Raw genomic sequence first — 17,280 nt, 5'->3', positions numbered from 1 at the left:
TTGGTGATTTTTGAAAAGGTAAAAGATTTCATTAAGACATTAAAAAAAGGGTAGGCAGATAGAAAAGTGGCAAATGAATATCATGGTGCATCTTAAAAGCTGCAGCTGATAAATAAATTATGTCATTTTTGGAATCAGCAGGTCAAATTCACTCAGGAATAGGTCTAACATTCAAGGCACCAAAAATTATGTTTACTCTAATCAAAAGATAAAAATTTTTTACAAATGAAAGGACTTTTAACAACAATCAGTACAGTCTAATATGTGATTTTTACCTCATCTTTCCTTGATATATGAGCAATATGAACTGGTCTATTAAACAACTCTGCCATCAAAATTGCAGCAGCCATAGTTTGACCTTCAGCATGGCAAACAATGGGTAAATGTTTTGGCCAATGTTCAAAATGAGACATCCAGTCAGATAGGGAATGTAGCTGAAGAGTAGAAAATGTCTCATTCAAATACATCTTTAGAGCTGCACAGGATGATGCCAATTTATTAATATATGTTGCATTGTCAGCACTTGCACCAGCATATAACGCATAATCACAGCGAGCACCTTTATTTGCACACTAAATAAAACAAATTGATTAACAGGTTTGTTACAGATAAAACATTGTTCTAATGGATCAATCTTACCATTTGAGCCTGAGCAAGTGCTTCTGCATTTACAATAGCTGGATTTGTGTTTGGCATACAAAGAACCATGGTTACTCCACCAGACAAAGCAGCTGCAGTTCCTGATTGGAAATCTTCCTTGTATTCACCTCCAGGCTCACGCATATGTACATGAACATCAATTAAACCAGGCAGACGAACAATTCTTCCAGCATTCAAACTGTCTATACTTGGGTTGATATTAATCTTTCCAATAGAAGTTTTATATAATGCCTAAATAAATATTCTAAAAAATTAATAGATACTTTAATTTTAATTTAATTTTGAAACTATATTTAGTAATATTACAAAAATTTTAATTAAATGATTTATTATTAAAAACTAAAAACAAAGATCTATAAACCTCACAAAACAGTTTAGCACATTTGATATTGGTGATGAGAGGGACAGCATGATCAATTGCCAACCTTCGGGTTCGATAGCCATGTGTAACAAAGTAAGGTTTTCTCCTTGAGCCAGTCTGTCTCATTGGAATATTAATAACTAAATCAAACTTATTATTAGCTAAGTACTCTTGTATACTTAATTCTTGGCCTTCACTTCCATTTTCTTCAAATGGCCAATCAACAATTTGAATCTAACAATAGAAACAGATCACTCAAAATGATTACAATAAAAAATAAAACAAAACAATTACAATGTTACAGGCAATAAAAACAAAATTCTGTCTGAACAATCTGTTTACACCATTTCCTAGTGTTATTACCAAAAAATAATAATATAAAATATTGTTATACAAATGAAAAAAAGATAACAATAACCTTAACTCCATGTTCTTGATAAAAATCACCAGTCCCCATACTTGCATATAAAACAAACCCCATTTTTTCAAGCAGCTGGACACTCTCAAGCATTTCAGTTTTTGCCTATTAAGTGTAAGAAAAATAAATCCTTAAATAATTAAAAATGAAACTAAAAATAAGCATCATTTATTAAATTACATAAATTAATATTCTTGTAAGATTACATAAATTACATAATCTTGTAAGACTCATAATATTACATAAATTAATATTCTTGTAAGATTACATAAATTACATAATCTTGTAAGACTCATAATATGGTCCAAGATTATATTTTTAGTGTTTGAAAGTATAGGTGAAATTTTAAAATATATATTGTTCCCAAATGATACAATTAACTAATAATAGTTTTAAATAACCTTGTAAGCTCCAACAGTAAGTAATATGTTTTTTGTTGGAATAGTAAAACCTGTGCTAATTAGAGCTTTAATGAAAGCTTCAAACTTATTTTCTCCAAAGCAAGCAACCTCTCCTGTGCTTGCCATCTCAACTCCCAGTTGAAAATCAGCTCCAGCTAATCGAGAAAATGAAAATTGTGGAACCTAAAAACAAAAAATATAAATAACAAAATTAATAAAACCTAAAATGTGACTTAAACAGTATTTAAATGGATTAATCACTTTACATTTTTATAAATAATGATGTTAATGTTAAACAAATTGAATGCTGTGAACAAGTTCTAAATTATCATAAATATTGTTGCCAAAATGAAAACAGCAAATTAGAGTTAACTAAAGCAAATTGCATCATAGATCATCAAAGTTAGATAAAACTTATCTAAAGAAAAATTTTAAACAAATTCTTATGATGGTGCAATTCATTTTAAAAAGATTTTTAAAATAAAATGAAATAAAAACTTTTCCTATAAAGAGTTTTTCAGCAGACAGACTAAATTATATTTTAAATGCCTTAAATATAATAGAAATCATTAAATTATTTTTTGTGATATTTAAATTTTCTTAAGTAAACATATACTTAAAGTTGTAAACTTTAATCTTCACAAGATTTTTTTTACATTACACACAATGTGTCGATTTTCATGAAATCTCTAAATGTTCTCTATTGTATGAGTACTTTGATATTTTAAATAACTCTTTGTAAGGATCAACCATTTTTGAAAGGGACTGCTTTTGTTCTTAGTGTTTTTGAGAAAAATCAATTGTTTAATACCACAAAAATTGATCTTAGACTGATACAGCTGATTTTGTGCACTGTCTTACATGTACTAAATTTTCTTACCAGAGCAAAATCTGTCTAAAAAATCCAGTGTATTTGCTGAGAAAAGACATTTAAAACAAGCATTCATGTAGAAAACAATAGAGAAAAGATTGATAAAATCCCTCTCTTTCAACTGTCAATTTTTTTTTAACATGTAAATTTTTGTCATTCAAATTTAGAAGTTTACCCAAAGAATCAGTTCAAGAAACTCTTTAAACACATCAATAGTTTTTTTTTTTTTCAATCAACTTGATATTGTAAATATTAGTATCTACTTGAGGTACCAGACTTAAAATTAGAATAAAACTGTATAAGCCACAAGAATTCCTGCTCTTGTTGTCAATTTCATTCAATACCTTTCTTTGCACTATAAAATTTTGTTTGTAATCAACTTTTCCCCAGTATTTTTGTAGATTCAACAACAGGTTTTTTTTATATTTCTTTAAAAAAAAACACCTATATTCATTATATTTATGCTAATAAAGAATCTCCTTAAAAAGTCATTCCCCAAATGAAAAAAATGTTATGTAAAATCTCTCATACTTTGCATCCAACTTTTTTACACTTCCCCATTATGTTAAGAGCAGGTTCTACAGGTACTCCAACAATAACTCGTGTTGCTAAAGCCACCAAATCATAATCAAGAGTTTTTGCTACAAAAGGAAATGACCTTGAAACACGTAGATTACATTCAATGACTTTTAGTTCGTTGTCCTGAACAAAATAAGAAAATTTCAGCAAAATATATTGCAACATGTTGCCTTTTTTACACATTAAACAGTGAATCTTAAAGAACAACATTTAACTAAATAAACCTTTGCAATAAGTTGCATATTGAAGGGTCCAGATACATTTAGAGCATTTCCAACAGCAAAACAAATCTCTCTAATCTTCATTAAAGTTTCATCATTAAGATTTTGAGGAGGACATATCAGAGTTGCATCACCAGAATGAACACCAGCATTCTCAACATGCTCACTAATTGCAATAGCTATAACTTTTCCTCCATCTGCAACTGCATCAACATCAATCTCCTAACATAAACAGAATTTTTAACCCTTACAAATTGAAATTTTAGTAAAACAGCTAGTTTGAAAATTTTGGTAAACCATTAGAAACTTAAACTAACCTTTGCATCAATGATGAATTTAGAAATGACAACTGGGTGCTCTTTTGAAATAAAAACAGCACATCTAAGGTATGCCTCCAAATCGCTTTCTGCATATACAACATTCATAGCAGCTCCACTTAAGACATATGATGGACGTATAAGAACAGGATAACCAACTCTAGTGCAAAATAGTTGAGCATCCTTTTAAAAAAAAAAAAAGATTTTATAACCCAAATTAAGCTTTACATTAACAATGTAATTGTTCAAGTTAAAATAATGTTAATTGAATTAAGTTATTAATTAAAAGGAAATATAATGTTAAAGAAGTTAAAAACAAAAAATTAAATGAACACAACACAAAAGTAAACACGATTCTGGAAAAATTAAAAAACACAACACACACAAATTTCTTTCTATAACAAATCACATTTAAAACCTCAATTGTTGTGAGTTCTTTCCATGTAGGTTGTAGAATATTAATGCCATCCAATAGACGTGAAAACTTAAATCTGTTCTCTGCGCTGTCAATCATTTCTGGTGAAGTACCAAGTATTCTAACCTAAAGTTGTGTTAGCAAAATAATGAAAATTAATATCAATTAAATTTTTTTAAAATTGTTTTAAATTATAACAAGCCACTGAAAAGCTTATTAAAACCTGTTGCCGATGCAAAGGCATTGCAATATTGTTAGCAAGCTGTCCACCCATTGATAGAACTACGCCTTCAGGATTCTCTTTTGCATAGATATCCATTACAACCTTTTAAAAAGTGTCTATACAGTAATACTACTATGGTATCAACAGCATTTAAATTCTAACATTAAAAAAAGTTTGGTTAGCAACTATACCTCAAAAGAGATCTCATCAAAGTAAAGTCGTTCACATTCATCATAATCAGTACTAACTGTTTCTGGGTTGAAGTTCACCATGATTGTTTTTTTACCAAGCTAAAAAAAAAAACAAACAATTTTAAAAAATCTATGATTACATGTGTTGAGTATTTATGTTTGTAGTTTAAAAAAAAACTTTGTTGCTTTGAACTCGTTAAACTTGTTTAAAATTTACTTTGTAGTTTTATAAATGGAATTTCTTTTAAAAGAATCAGACCTTGAAAATATATTTTCAAGAATCACTTATCTTCAAGAAATAAAATCATAATTCAGAACATTTTAATAAATTTCTAATTTCATTTTATTTTATTATTTTTTTTTTTAATTGAGTGCATTAAAATTTTATCAAAAGTTTTAAAGTGTATGTGTGTAATAAATTTTTTAAACATTTCTGAACTTTAATTCTCTACAATTACAAAAAAAAAAAAATTAAATAGAATCAAGCATCTTAAAGAATTATCACATAAAGTATTTTTTTAGGAACTAACACAAGAGCACGTTTACATTCCAGTGAATCGTATCAATATCTAGTTTATTTTTCATGCAGATTGCTAACTTACAATCATGCTTCTTAACATAAAATCCAAAAAGTTGAAATTTATGAACAAAACTGCTTCACAAAACAAATGCTTCATACATATTTACCACACTGGACCAAATTACCTGTCAAGTTCAAGGTCATAGGATTCAATTGAAACCTTTTTATATAAGAGTATTACTCCTGTAGTTATATAGAAGATGGGCTAAGAAATCCGGACATAGAGCTAGGGACAAAAATTGCAGCAACGTGGTAAACTTCTGGGAATCCTGAACTAGTTAACTTGTGCCAATTTAATTGTGGTTTTATCACCTTAAATTTATAATAAATTTTCATAATTTTATCATTTAATAAATTTGGGACCTCTTTAAGCTGAGAGACCAACCCTGAATGGAATAAATACAAAATAATAAAGCTTTTAAAACAAACATCTTTACACACTTTAAATATAAAAATGCAGAGTTTAAAATACAAAAATATCTGTTTAAATTGTTTTTATTCCAAAATCAACAGCTGCTGATAGTAGACTGTCTCCATAATGTGAATGTTGCTCCTGTCTCTTTGTCCATGATGGTTTAAACTTTCTATGAATGTTTTATGTACATAACACAGTAGATATCCTAATTTTCCAAGTTGAATTTAGTTTTTGTATTCCATATATAAAGCAGTCTCTTGTGCTTAGAGAAAAAAATTCATTAGATTTCTTATGTCTTTCTTATAGCCAGGCATTAGTTTGATGGAATATTAAACTTAAAAACTTAGCTCTTCAAACTAAACATGTAAATAATTCTTAAATTTTTGTTTCAAGAGAATTTAGAAATGTTTTTACATTTCAATTTTTCCATCTTTCTTCCAGGTCCTTGAAGATCTAAAAACCTAAAAATAATGGCAAATTATTTAAAAAAACTTTTTACCTGCTTGGCTTGAAGAGAACTTAGTACAAATGGTAATGGTATAAGATTGGCAACAGCATTGGTGGAGCTAAAGTTGTAAAGCTGACTAAATGCAAGGAATATGAAGAAGGAAGAACCTAAGTTGGATTTAGGTCTTAATACAATTATATCATCAGGTGGAGACATTGCTACCACTCCTTAAAAAAGAAGTGGCTGCAGTTTGAGTGTTCCATTTGACCTAATTTTAAATGCATTTCTCAACAAAAAGTAAGAAGAAAGAAAAAATTATGCAAATTTCATTAAATAAACCAATACTACTTTAGTACTCCATTCACAACAAAGAATAAACCAATGCTACTTTAGTACCCTATTCACAACAAAGAGACTCCGCTTTCTTGAGTCTGTAAAGATTTCTCCTTCAGCCAGTACCAACAACAGGAAGATAATAGTAATTGTTCATCAAATATTCAGGAAAGATGAACAGCTGATTTTTTCTTCTTGGTTTTCAATCATGCTATACAATAATTTGGACCTTTTTCCAAATTGTTGCCAACAACAACTGCATGTAGAACTTTGTCACAAGAGATCTGTTTACAACTTTAGCATTTTGAAATTATGGTAAATGTAAAATTGATCAATTCAGAATTTTAGTATTTTAAATATGGTAAATATATTGATTTGTTCACAATGTTTATATTTTGAAACTATAGTAAACTTCAGAAATTAGTAAAAATATCAGAAAGTAGGTAAATAGATTGTTATAGGGGGTAACTCGATCTTAACCTCTTGAACTGAGACACAATAATATTAGAATTATCAATATTTATATCTAAAAATAAAAGATAATGACTCATTTTCATTTGAAAAAGTCTTTTTCTATAAGTTATGGATGATACATTTTTAAAAAAGGTTTCCGTTGTCATGATATTAAACCTGGCAGTTACTTTGGGCCAGTGTGTTATATTTCTTTTCACACTTTACATAATATTGACATAAAAAAACATAAACAAAAAATTTATATGTGATATTACCTTTTTTAATTCCCTAATACATCCAACACCACATGCATCAAACTCAACACTACTTCCTATATGATACACGCCAGAGCCAATAACCATTACTGAATCATTTCCCTCAGTAAATAAAACATCATCACTTATTCCATTATAGGTAAGATACAAATAGTTTGCTTTAGCAGGGAATTCAGCTGCAACAGTATCAATTTGCTTTACTGATGGTAGAATACCAACCTCCAAACGTAAATTACGGACTGCCAATTCTGTGCTGTATATAAAAAAAAAAGTAAAATATATCCTTTACATAGTGATAGTAAAGTCCCCAGTAAATTATCCAGTAAAATTGGTTGTTTTACATTTTTTTACTGAAAGCAGATAAAAGTTAGAACTTTTTTTAAAAAACTCTTGCAACGTTCCGGAAGATATGTCCTAACTTAAACTTCACCTGTTTAAGTCTCTAAATTGTAAGAGATTACATATAATTCACTATTAAACATTTTACCTTAGCAAGTTACATTATCCTTGTTTTCTTTAAAGAAATTAAATAATAAAGATGATTAGGTTAGTCTAAAAATAACAAAAGGGTTTAATGAAAAGAGATTACATGCAGTCAGTCAGCAGCTTGTTGTAAAATTCCATTATTTTTGAAAATAAATTAAAATATCCCATTTACTAGTTATAAACTTTTGTATCAAAACTAAATGATTATAAATCATTTAAAACAAATCAAAGCAGTGATATTTAAAAAATTTAAATGCCAGTAAAATAAAATTAGAACATTAAAAGTGTTAAAAGTCAAACACAAAGTAAATTTTGACAATTAAATCAAACTTTTTACAGCTCTTTAACAAACTTTTTACAAATAAAGTTCATTTTACAATCATAACTTTACACCATATTGTGCTTTGACTAATTTTGACTCTTCACTTTCTTGTAAATGGACTTTTAACAAAACTTGAAAGCATTTTAAATCTAATCAGCAAAAACTGTTTTTCAAAAAAGTAAAACATGAAATTGGTTTTACAAGAGCTAGAAAACCTTCATTTTGCTTTCACAAATTCAAGTTTTTCAATGTATTGGTCATCAATTCCCCATCTAATAGGTGATAAAAGTTATCTGATTGCATAAATCTCAAAATTTCATTTAGCAAATGCTTCAATAACAGCCTGAATATTTCATAGCATGAAGGTAGTTAATAAAATGCAGCTGCTTAAAGAGAAATAGCTTGCCTATTTATGCTCAAGTTCATTTTGTTCAGAACCTGTCATATATCCATAAAACATATAGATCTGTGAGGATTGTGTAAATTCACAAAATTTTGGATATTCAACCATCATAATTTTTTTTGTTCTCTGATTCAATATCTGACTTAAAGATATTTTGTAATGGCACCATTTCAAGTCTTTAAATTGATATGTGTAGTTTTGCAGTTTTTTGTTTCATATGCTAAATGCTTTTTTGATGTTGATTGAGCAACTTTTGTTTCAACTAATGCTTATGTATCCAGCTACATTGCGGACACAAGTGTGATTGCAATATTAAGACTATTTTATTTTACCATTAGTTTTTATCTCTGCAAAATGTTTTCAGTTTGATTTTCTTTCATTGATTTAAAAAGATAAATATTGACAACTTTTTACTGACTTTCCTTTAAATATGTGAGTATATTTTGTTTTTATTTTGCAGATTTTTACATACTTTTTTTTTTAACAGATTATTAGAGCTGTTATTAGAGTGTATAAATCGGGTCAAATGACTTGATTTTATGTTTCCTGTTTGAATGTATGAAATATGGATGTTAGGAAGGAAATAAAAATAAAAATCAAATTTATTATAATTATACAAAATAGTATATTTACTGTTTTTACTACAAACGCAAAAAATAAGAATTTTTAATTTATTAATCATCGCATTTTTTACATATATAGTAGCATGTAAAAGTAACTGGACAATCGCATAACTTGTGATAACTTTTGAATAAAAAGTCCAATTTCTTTTAAATTTTCACTGGAATGTCAAAAAATTGATAACGATTCTAAAAAGAAATGAATTTTTACTAAATCTAAGCAATCTAATTTTAAAAGTTCATTTTATTGAAATATGTGTAAGCAAAAATATCTGGCAGAAAAAAATACTTGAAGTAGATTTTTTTTTAAACATTTTTTCAATTAAAAATGTTGTAATTTAAAGTAAATTTCTTTAATACTTCATTGGGAAATCCTTGACATTAATTAGTGCTTGACAGCAACAAGGGATTGAGTCTACCAGCTTCATAATCACATTATTGCCAATTTTTCCCCATTCTTGTGTCAGAATCTTAAATAAATCATGTTTACTTGTTGGTTTTTGACCTGAAATTTGTCTATCAAGGTGTTCCCATAGATATTCAATAGGATTAAGGTCAGGACTTTGCGAAGGCCATTCCATTAATTGAATTTTTTTGGTCTTGAAAAAGCCTGCTTTGGGTCATTGTCCTGGTAAAACATCCATCCTCAAGCCAATTTGTCTTTTGCATGTGGCAGCATAACATCCTTGATAATATCTTTGTACATATTTTTGTCCATTATGCCAATACATTTTACATTATAAAATTCTTTCATTTCAGCATTTAATAAGACAGCATTTTTGCATGGATCATTTTTTACAGCATGAATTAAAACTTTATCTTATCTTTCAGATGTAATTCGAGATCTTCCTGACTTTAGAGAGATTCTATTATTTCTTTCCTTATATCTTTTATATGTATCTGCTACTGTTGATTTTCCTATATCAAACTGATCCGCTATGTCTCTTGTAGTTCTGCCTTGTTCAATTGCACACAATACTGTTGCTGTGACAGCTAAACTTGTATACTTTTGTTTTGTCATTTTTAAAATTTATTCAAAACAATCTTCTTTTAACTAAAAATACTTTATGTTTTATTTACTGTTTTTAAGCATTAAATAAAAACCAATAAAATTGGAATTTTATTATATTACTTCTACCCAGATACTTTTGCACCCACATATTTCAGTAAAATGAACTTTTAAAATTAGATAGCTTAGATTTAGTAAAAACTCATTTGTTTTTAGAATTATAATCAATTTTTTGATATTCCAATAAAAATTTGAAAGAAATTGGACTTTTCATTCAAAAGTTATTACAAGTTATGCGCTTGTCCAGTTACTTTTGCACACTACTGTGTGTCCAACATACATTTTCCACAAACATTTTTTTTACATTTAGAGCAAATTTTGTTGGTTTTATTTTCTTTACAGTATCCTATTTGACACCTCATACATTGATAAGCATCTGTAGTAGACTTAGGGATTGTTTCTATCGTGTTTGTTCTTTCTTTTGGTTGTTCAGGGGCTTTTCAAAAATTGGCGCCAAGTTACACTGCTAGCTTGAGTAAAAAATCTTGTCTCAAGATATTTTCTCCTACTGTTTGCTCGTACAAAATCAAGGGATTTATGCCAGCTAAATCAAGGATATTGAAAAAAACTTGGAAAGGCCATCTGCAAGACTTAGATTTTGTAGTAAATTAACTCACCATTTGATCAATCATATCTAGACTAAATTTGGTTTTATTACAATATGAAACAATTTCAGGTAAACGCTTATTATTGCTTCCTACTGTTACAAATTTATGCTAAGAACTAAGTAAAAGTACCTTTTTTTTGGCTTACTTTTATAAATTGTAAGAGTACCATTTTCAATGAAAATCATTCCATATCATCTACCTTTTGCTTTGCAATTAGTGATAATTCCTTTTTCTTTGACCGAATAGTTCCAACTAAGTTTTTTTTGCTAGGAATTATGTTGCTAGGGATTTGCTTGTGAAGAAGTTGTGGTCACAGTTTTTCTGCAACCCGTAAATGACTCCATGATTTTGAGTACAACATATTCAGAGAATTGTACTGAAGAGGGCCTATTTTCATCTTTTTCTAGATATGGAAGTGCATTTCTGATGTATTTACTTTTGACGTCCAATGCTAACCAAAATTTGATTCCAAATTTATATGGCTTGTTAGGCATGTATTGCGTAAATCTACATCTTACTTTAGTCAGAAATAACTGTTCATCTATAGTAATATTACCACCCGGCTTGTAACAGTTTTGGCTGTTCTTAATGAAAATATTCCAAATCGTAGATACCATAGCGAATTTGTCTGTTTTCAAACATTGGCTCCGCTGACTTTTTTCATCAAAACAAATAAATCTAAGAATTTTGGTAAAACTATTTCTGCTCAAAGTTTCAGAAAAAAATTAAGGCCCTCATTTGTTATTCCACAAAAAAAAAGTATTTAAATTATTTGCTCCATATGCAGCTCGTGCATATAAAATTACAACAAATGCATCTAATTTTTCTTGAGATAAACTCCAATCGGATCCTAACACTCTCTTTGCTACTTCTATTGTGCATGTTCTTATATTGTGCATGTTCTTATATTGTGCATGTTCTTATATGTTTCATAATATGGTGGTCAATTATCAATGAAAATGCAGTACTAAGTTTACCTTTTATTATATGACATCTTGCATATCCAGTTGGGCCTACTTCTTGTCTGAAAATATTATGAAGTAGTGGTCTTCCAGGTGTGCCACCTACTTGCATTACTTCCCTAACAGATCCATCATTCGTAACATGTTCATTTATTTCTACTTCACTTTCTTCAGAACTTGAGAGTAATCTTATTCTTTTTCATTCACAACATATATTCACAATATTTCCCTCTTCATTGTCAGTATCTGTAGATTCAAACTCATTTTCATTTGCAACCAATATATCTTCATTTCCAGAAAATTCATCTTTACCAATTTCCAAAAACTCTTTGCCAATTTAATTTATTTCTTCTAAGAGCTTGTATGGTCTTGTTTGCTTTAACATTTTTCTGGGTAAAGAGTGATCTGTATTATTAAAACTATCAAAATAAAATATAAGCTACTTACCAAAACTTACAACTTTCCTTACACTAAAAAGCTACGTTCAATCTAAAATTTTGATATTTTCTTGAAACTATTCACAGCTATTTTGATTGAACTACTTTATGCAATAGTCTTTACAGAAATGTGCAACTTACCAAATGCAATAGGGTAAGCAATATGACTCAATAAGCTTATAAAACAAAAAAATGCTCTACAGGTCAATTGACCTGTTGTGGTAGATAATGGTATATGACAAGTATTACTCAAAATAAACAAAACAACAACAACAAAAATTTATAATAACTGTAGATTAATTAGTTAGAAAAAGTCATGAAGTCAAATGTGCAAAAGCAATAAGATGATATCTACATTTTCAATGCAAAAGTTCAAAATGGGTCATTTGACCCATTATGGTATTTTAGTGCTAAACAAGTTAAATAATTTATTTCAACTACATTTTCATTAAAATAGTTCCTTACCTTTGAACATATTTAGCTATTTGCTTGTCACTGAAACCCAACTGCTTAGCTTTGAGAACCGCTTCATATGTCAACTTTGAATGACCATCAGGGCCCTAAAAACAATTTTAACTATAAATAAATCAATAAAATATTATACTAAGTTAGTTGTAAAGGATTAAAGCAATCCTATTTTTTTATCTAAATAAAGTTATAAAAAAACTTACGCTAGAAAAATGTTTTCTGAGATTTTCAGCGTATCTTATAATATTTTCTAGCTTAAATAAGAACCACTTATCAATTTTGGTGAGATCATACAACTGATCAACACTATATCCTCGAAGTAAAGCACAAGCAAGTGTAAACACACGTGTATCTGATGGTTCTTCCAATTCCTGCAATATCAAATTTTGTTAAGCATCTTAATTTATTATTTCTTTAGAATTTTTTTCATATATAAACCTATTCTATAGTTTTAAGAATCAAGAGATCTACTTTTTCATCCAGAACATCACTATGAGCATCAAAACCCAAGTTATGATCATTAACCATTCGTAAAGCCTTTTGCATAGCTTCCTCAAAGCATCGACCAATTGCCATAACTTCACCAACACTTTTCATTGAGGAACCAATCTAAAAAGCAGATAGTTAATGAAACTCTATATCAGAATCACAACTCTTTTTTCAATCAATCTGCTCTTCCAAATAGGATGAGAGAACTACTACTTATTGATCTTGAATGAATGTATGAATGTCAACTTATGTTCATATGTTCTTTCAAGATCAACAATCATATTCTGAACAAAATTTATCAACTTTATTACAAATATAAGTCAATTTAACATCACGCTATTATTACTTACCACCTTCTACAAATATTAAATAACCCACTGAAATTGGGCCCTGCGTTACTGAGTTTTTTTAAACCACCAACAGTTTTGGTAGTATTGATAAGACAAAAATAAGAAATATCTAGGAAAATAATAAATAGTTGCTACAAAAAACTACCAACTGTCAACTATTGACGGTATTTCTTGGTAGTGGACAGTAATTGACAAAATTGAAATTCTATTGAAGGTAGTACACAGTAGTTGACTTTTCTCGATATTGCACGAAAAGGTAGTGGTGCTGCAGTAAAAGTAATTTGATAAGGTAGTGGTGTTGCAGTAGAAGTAATAAGTACTTGGGATCATTTTCAGAATTTGAACTCATTTCTTATCAAAGTGAAATTTTGTTCTTCAAGAGCAATTTAAAATACATCCACACAGCAGAAACAATTTTTGACAGATTATGCAATTTTGGTGGATAACACAATTTGGCGCAAAAATCGTTTTTTTTTGGCACAACTTTTGTTTTCCACATTAGACCTATGCAGTTTTCATTACCTAATATTTCAAAGAAATGAATTTGACATTTAATTTAAGTGTAGTTGATTTATTTTTATATTATTTTTTTGTCCGGTGAGCAACCAATTTTATATATATGTCAAAAAAAAAAAAATTTAGAAAAAACGTATTAGGAAACTTATAAGCTGAGAGGCTTTAGGATTGTCAAAAAATATTGCCAAATGTTTGACAAAGCAAAAGCCTCTGAACTCATAATTTCCTCAGATTGAAAATTTAACTAAAGTTTACAGAACTCTTTTTTTTTTAATGATGCTTGTAATGACATATTCCTTACCTTTTTGCTCACTCCTTGAAATTTTGCCAGATCCCACCTTGGTACTTTAACAACACAATAATCAAGAGATGGTTCAAAACATGCAGTTGTAGAGTTTGTTACTGAATTTTTTAACTTTGGTAATGGAATACCTAGAGCTAGTTTAGCAGCTATATAAGCTAAAGGGTATCCTGTAGCTTTGGATGCAAGAGCAGAGCTTCTGGATAATCTTGCATTCACTTCAATTATGTAATACTAAAAAGTTAATGAGCATATAAAATGACAACCATTTTTTGTAGGTTTTTTTTTTTTTTTTTTTTCCAAAAAAGTATTATTAAACATTTAATCAACAAGCCAAAATTGGATTTGACATTTAATCTGTTATTACTTCCAAGATCTACAATTCAAACAACCCTTTTACAAAAAAATACAATAACATTAAAACTTATTGATTTTATTGTTAGACCTTTCAAAACCGAAACTAGATTGTCACTTCATTGTTGGTGCTTTATACTAAAATACAATAGCTACCTTAGATACCATTCACAAAAAGAATTAACATGCTAACCTCTTTTGAGATTGGATTTAGGGCATACTGGATGTTGCATTCACCAATCACTCCAAGATGTCTTATAACTTTAATAGCCACTCTTCTTAATAAGTTATACTCATCATTTGAAAGAGTCTGGCTTGGTGCCACAACAATTGATTCGCCAGTATGTATGCCAAGTGGGTCAAAGTTCTCCATGTTACAGACCTGACATAAATGATAATTTTATTTATAATATCTACAAGTAAAGTGTTCTAAAATAGGACACTTTCAATTGCTATAAAAAATATTTGTACAAGGTACTTAAAAACAATTATCATAATACTAACAGATATTTACTACTATGATAACAAAATAATGACTACTCTATTAAAAACAATTATAAATTTTATTGTGAAATATTTATACTTTTTATAGTGGAATAACATAAAACCTTCTAAAGTAATATTCTAAAGTACTATTTAAGCAAAAATCTTTATCTGACAATTATTAGGAAAAACTTGAGCTTACTGTAATGCAATTGTCAAAAGCATCTCTCACAACTTCATACTCAATCTCTTTCCATCCTTTTAAAGATTTATCAATAAGAACTTGCTTGGAATGTGCAAATGCTGTTACAGCTAACTTAGTTAGTTCTGCATCATTTGATGCAAACCCTGATCCCAAACCACCAAGAGAAAAAGCTGCACGCAATAATACTGGGTAACCAAGTTTAGCTGCAGCAGCAATAGACTTAAAAAAAAAAATTATAAAGATTCAAAAGAAACTTATTTTTTACTAAATACTGTGAAATTTTAAAATATTTTCTAATAAAAGTTTTATTGGAAAGTATTTTTTTACCCTTTCAATTGTTAAAAACAAAAACAAATTAGATTTTTTTTTATGACATATTTAAAAGGGATTTTCATACATATGACAGCAGTGTAGTTTTAGAATAGTAGCAACAAAAGGTTTTTACTTGTTCAACAGTGTAAGCTACTTCACTTGGTGCTACATGTTCTCCAATTTCTTCCATTTTATTTGAAAATAACTTCCTGTCTTCTGTCCATTCAATGGAGCTGCAAGGTGTGCCAAGGACAGAAACATTGTATTTATCTAATATGCCTTTCTCTTTCAGTTCCAAACCACACATTAATGCAGTTTGTCCACCAAAAGACAACAAGATTCCATCAGGGCGTTCGCATTCAATTACCTAAAGTGCATTTTTTAATTCATTATTTTATCAATAAAAATTTTCTGGAATTTTTTGTGTATTTTTTTTTTTTTTGATTGAATCAATTTTTTTTACCTTTGAAACATATTTAAATGTTACAGGAAGGAAATAAACTTTATCAGCAAGTCCTTTTGAAGTTTGAACTGTAGCAATGTTGGGATTTACAAGAACTGTATGAACATGTTCCTCTTTTAATGCTTTAATGGCTTGAGATCCAGAGTAATCAAATTCTCCTGCTTGTCCAATAGAAAGACCACCAGAACCAAGAATCAAAACTTTATGTGGACGAACTAATATGAGAAACAGAATGCAATTGTTTTTTTTAAACCATCAATTTATCCTATAAGCCCAAACCTATAATATCAACTAGTTTTTAACAAAACAACATTAACAATATCATTAACATCAACTAATCAATTAATAGAAATAATTAAGTATTGAGAGGTATTGTAAATATTCACTATATAAAAATCATTAATTCTATTCAATGTGATAACCAGATATCTTTTATTATAATACATGACAGGTTATCTTCAAAAAAAAAAACTAAAACATACATGCTTTAGAGATTAATCCAATAGGATTATATGTAAGCCTTTCTGTTAAGATGTCTTTTAGTACAGGTGTGGCACCATTCTTGTAATCTGCTACAATATCAATAAAAAAAGGAAACAAAAACTCCAAGTCTCTAGGTCCTCCCTTGTGCTCAGGATGAAATTGCACAGAGAAATATGGTCTTTTATTGTGAATAATTCCTTCATTACTATTATCATTAGCATTGGTGAAAAGAATAGACCAATCAGTTGGAAGGGATAAAGAATCAATTGCAAAACCATGATTTTGACAGGTAATATAGCATCTTCCAGTGTCAGAATGAATGCATGGTTGATTATGTCCTCTGTTGCCATATCTAAAACACATTTCCTGTAGTTATTATTTTATATATATATATATATATATATATATATATATATATATATATATATATATATATATATATATATATATATATATATATATATATATATATATATATATATATATATCATTAAAATTGATTTGTAAAAGGTTAACATCTTATTGATTATTATTTTTTATTTTCATTTTCTAAAAAATGCTCAGTTAGGTGACATTCTAAATCTTATCTTTTGGTTTAAGTTTTCTTACTTCATTTTGTATGACTTGCAACCAGCAGCAAGAGAGAGAATTTGGTGACCCATACATATTCCAAAGACAGGAGTATTAGGTAGTTCTTTTAACAATTTGCTCATGTTTTCTATTGTCTTAACACACATACTGGGGTCACCTGGGCCATTACTTAAAAAAATCCCATCATACTCTAAAAT

The 17,280-nt window shown here is 28.6% G+C and overlaps 1 protein-coding gene across 2 annotated transcripts in view; it reads right to left on the bottom strand.

Annotated features, from left to right (window-relative positions):
- LOC145183169 (multifunctional protein CAD-like) overlaps nucleotides 1-17,280 on the bottom strand; it is a 36,389-nt gene that overhangs the window by 8,924 nt on the left and 10,185 nt on the right. The window contains exons 6-27 of one of the 2 annotated variants that reach the window (XM_090077082.1): nucleotides 17,102-17,273; nucleotides 16,492-16,844; nucleotides 16,010-16,224; nucleotides 15,680-15,913; nucleotides 15,232-15,453; nucleotides 14,740-14,928; nucleotides 14,193-14,426; nucleotides 13,008-13,145; nucleotides 12,740-12,907; nucleotides 12,534-12,628; nucleotides 7,162-7,414; nucleotides 4,658-4,756; nucleotides 4,467-4,568; nucleotides 4,247-4,369; nucleotides 3,829-4,011; nucleotides 3,515-3,733; nucleotides 3,243-3,413; nucleotides 1,841-2,023; nucleotides 1,440-1,544; nucleotides 1,022-1,255; nucleotides 640-891; nucleotides 276-572 (exon numbers count right to left, since the gene is read on the bottom strand). In XM_090077082.1, coding sequence (XP_089933208.1) covers nucleotides 276-572; nucleotides 640-891; nucleotides 1,022-1,255; nucleotides 1,440-1,544; nucleotides 1,841-2,023; nucleotides 3,243-3,413; nucleotides 3,515-3,733; nucleotides 3,829-4,011; nucleotides 4,247-4,369; nucleotides 4,467-4,568; nucleotides 4,658-4,756; nucleotides 7,162-7,414; nucleotides 12,534-12,628; nucleotides 12,740-12,907; nucleotides 13,008-13,145; nucleotides 14,193-14,426; nucleotides 14,740-14,928; nucleotides 15,232-15,453; nucleotides 15,680-15,913; nucleotides 16,010-16,224; nucleotides 16,492-16,844; nucleotides 17,102-17,273 — 4,241 coding nt within the window. Of the gene's footprint in view, nucleotides 1-275; nucleotides 573-639; nucleotides 892-1,021; nucleotides 1,256-1,439; nucleotides 1,545-1,840; nucleotides 2,024-3,242; nucleotides 3,414-3,514; nucleotides 3,734-3,828; nucleotides 4,012-4,246; nucleotides 4,370-4,466; nucleotides 4,569-4,657; nucleotides 4,757-7,161; nucleotides 7,415-11,646; nucleotides 11,905-12,533; nucleotides 12,629-12,739; nucleotides 12,908-13,007; nucleotides 13,146-14,192; nucleotides 14,427-14,739; nucleotides 14,929-15,231; nucleotides 15,454-15,679; nucleotides 15,914-16,009; nucleotides 16,225-16,491; nucleotides 16,845-17,101; nucleotides 17,274-17,280 lie in introns of those variants that run through there. The other variant, XM_090077083.1, reaches the window with a different exon arrangement.

This window comes from Hydra viridissima, unplaced genomic scaffold, assembly GCF_058129835.1.
Source record: "Hydra viridissima isolate aposymbiotic clone 2 unplaced genomic scaffold, HvirCarnegie_v1 scaffold_2, whole genome shotgun sequence".
Taxonomy (NCBI): domain Eukaryota; kingdom Metazoa; phylum Cnidaria; class Hydrozoa; order Anthoathecata; family Hydridae; genus Hydra; species Hydra viridissima.
Note: the sequence above shows the minus strand (reverse complement) of the source record. Positions and strands in the feature narration are given on the sequence as shown.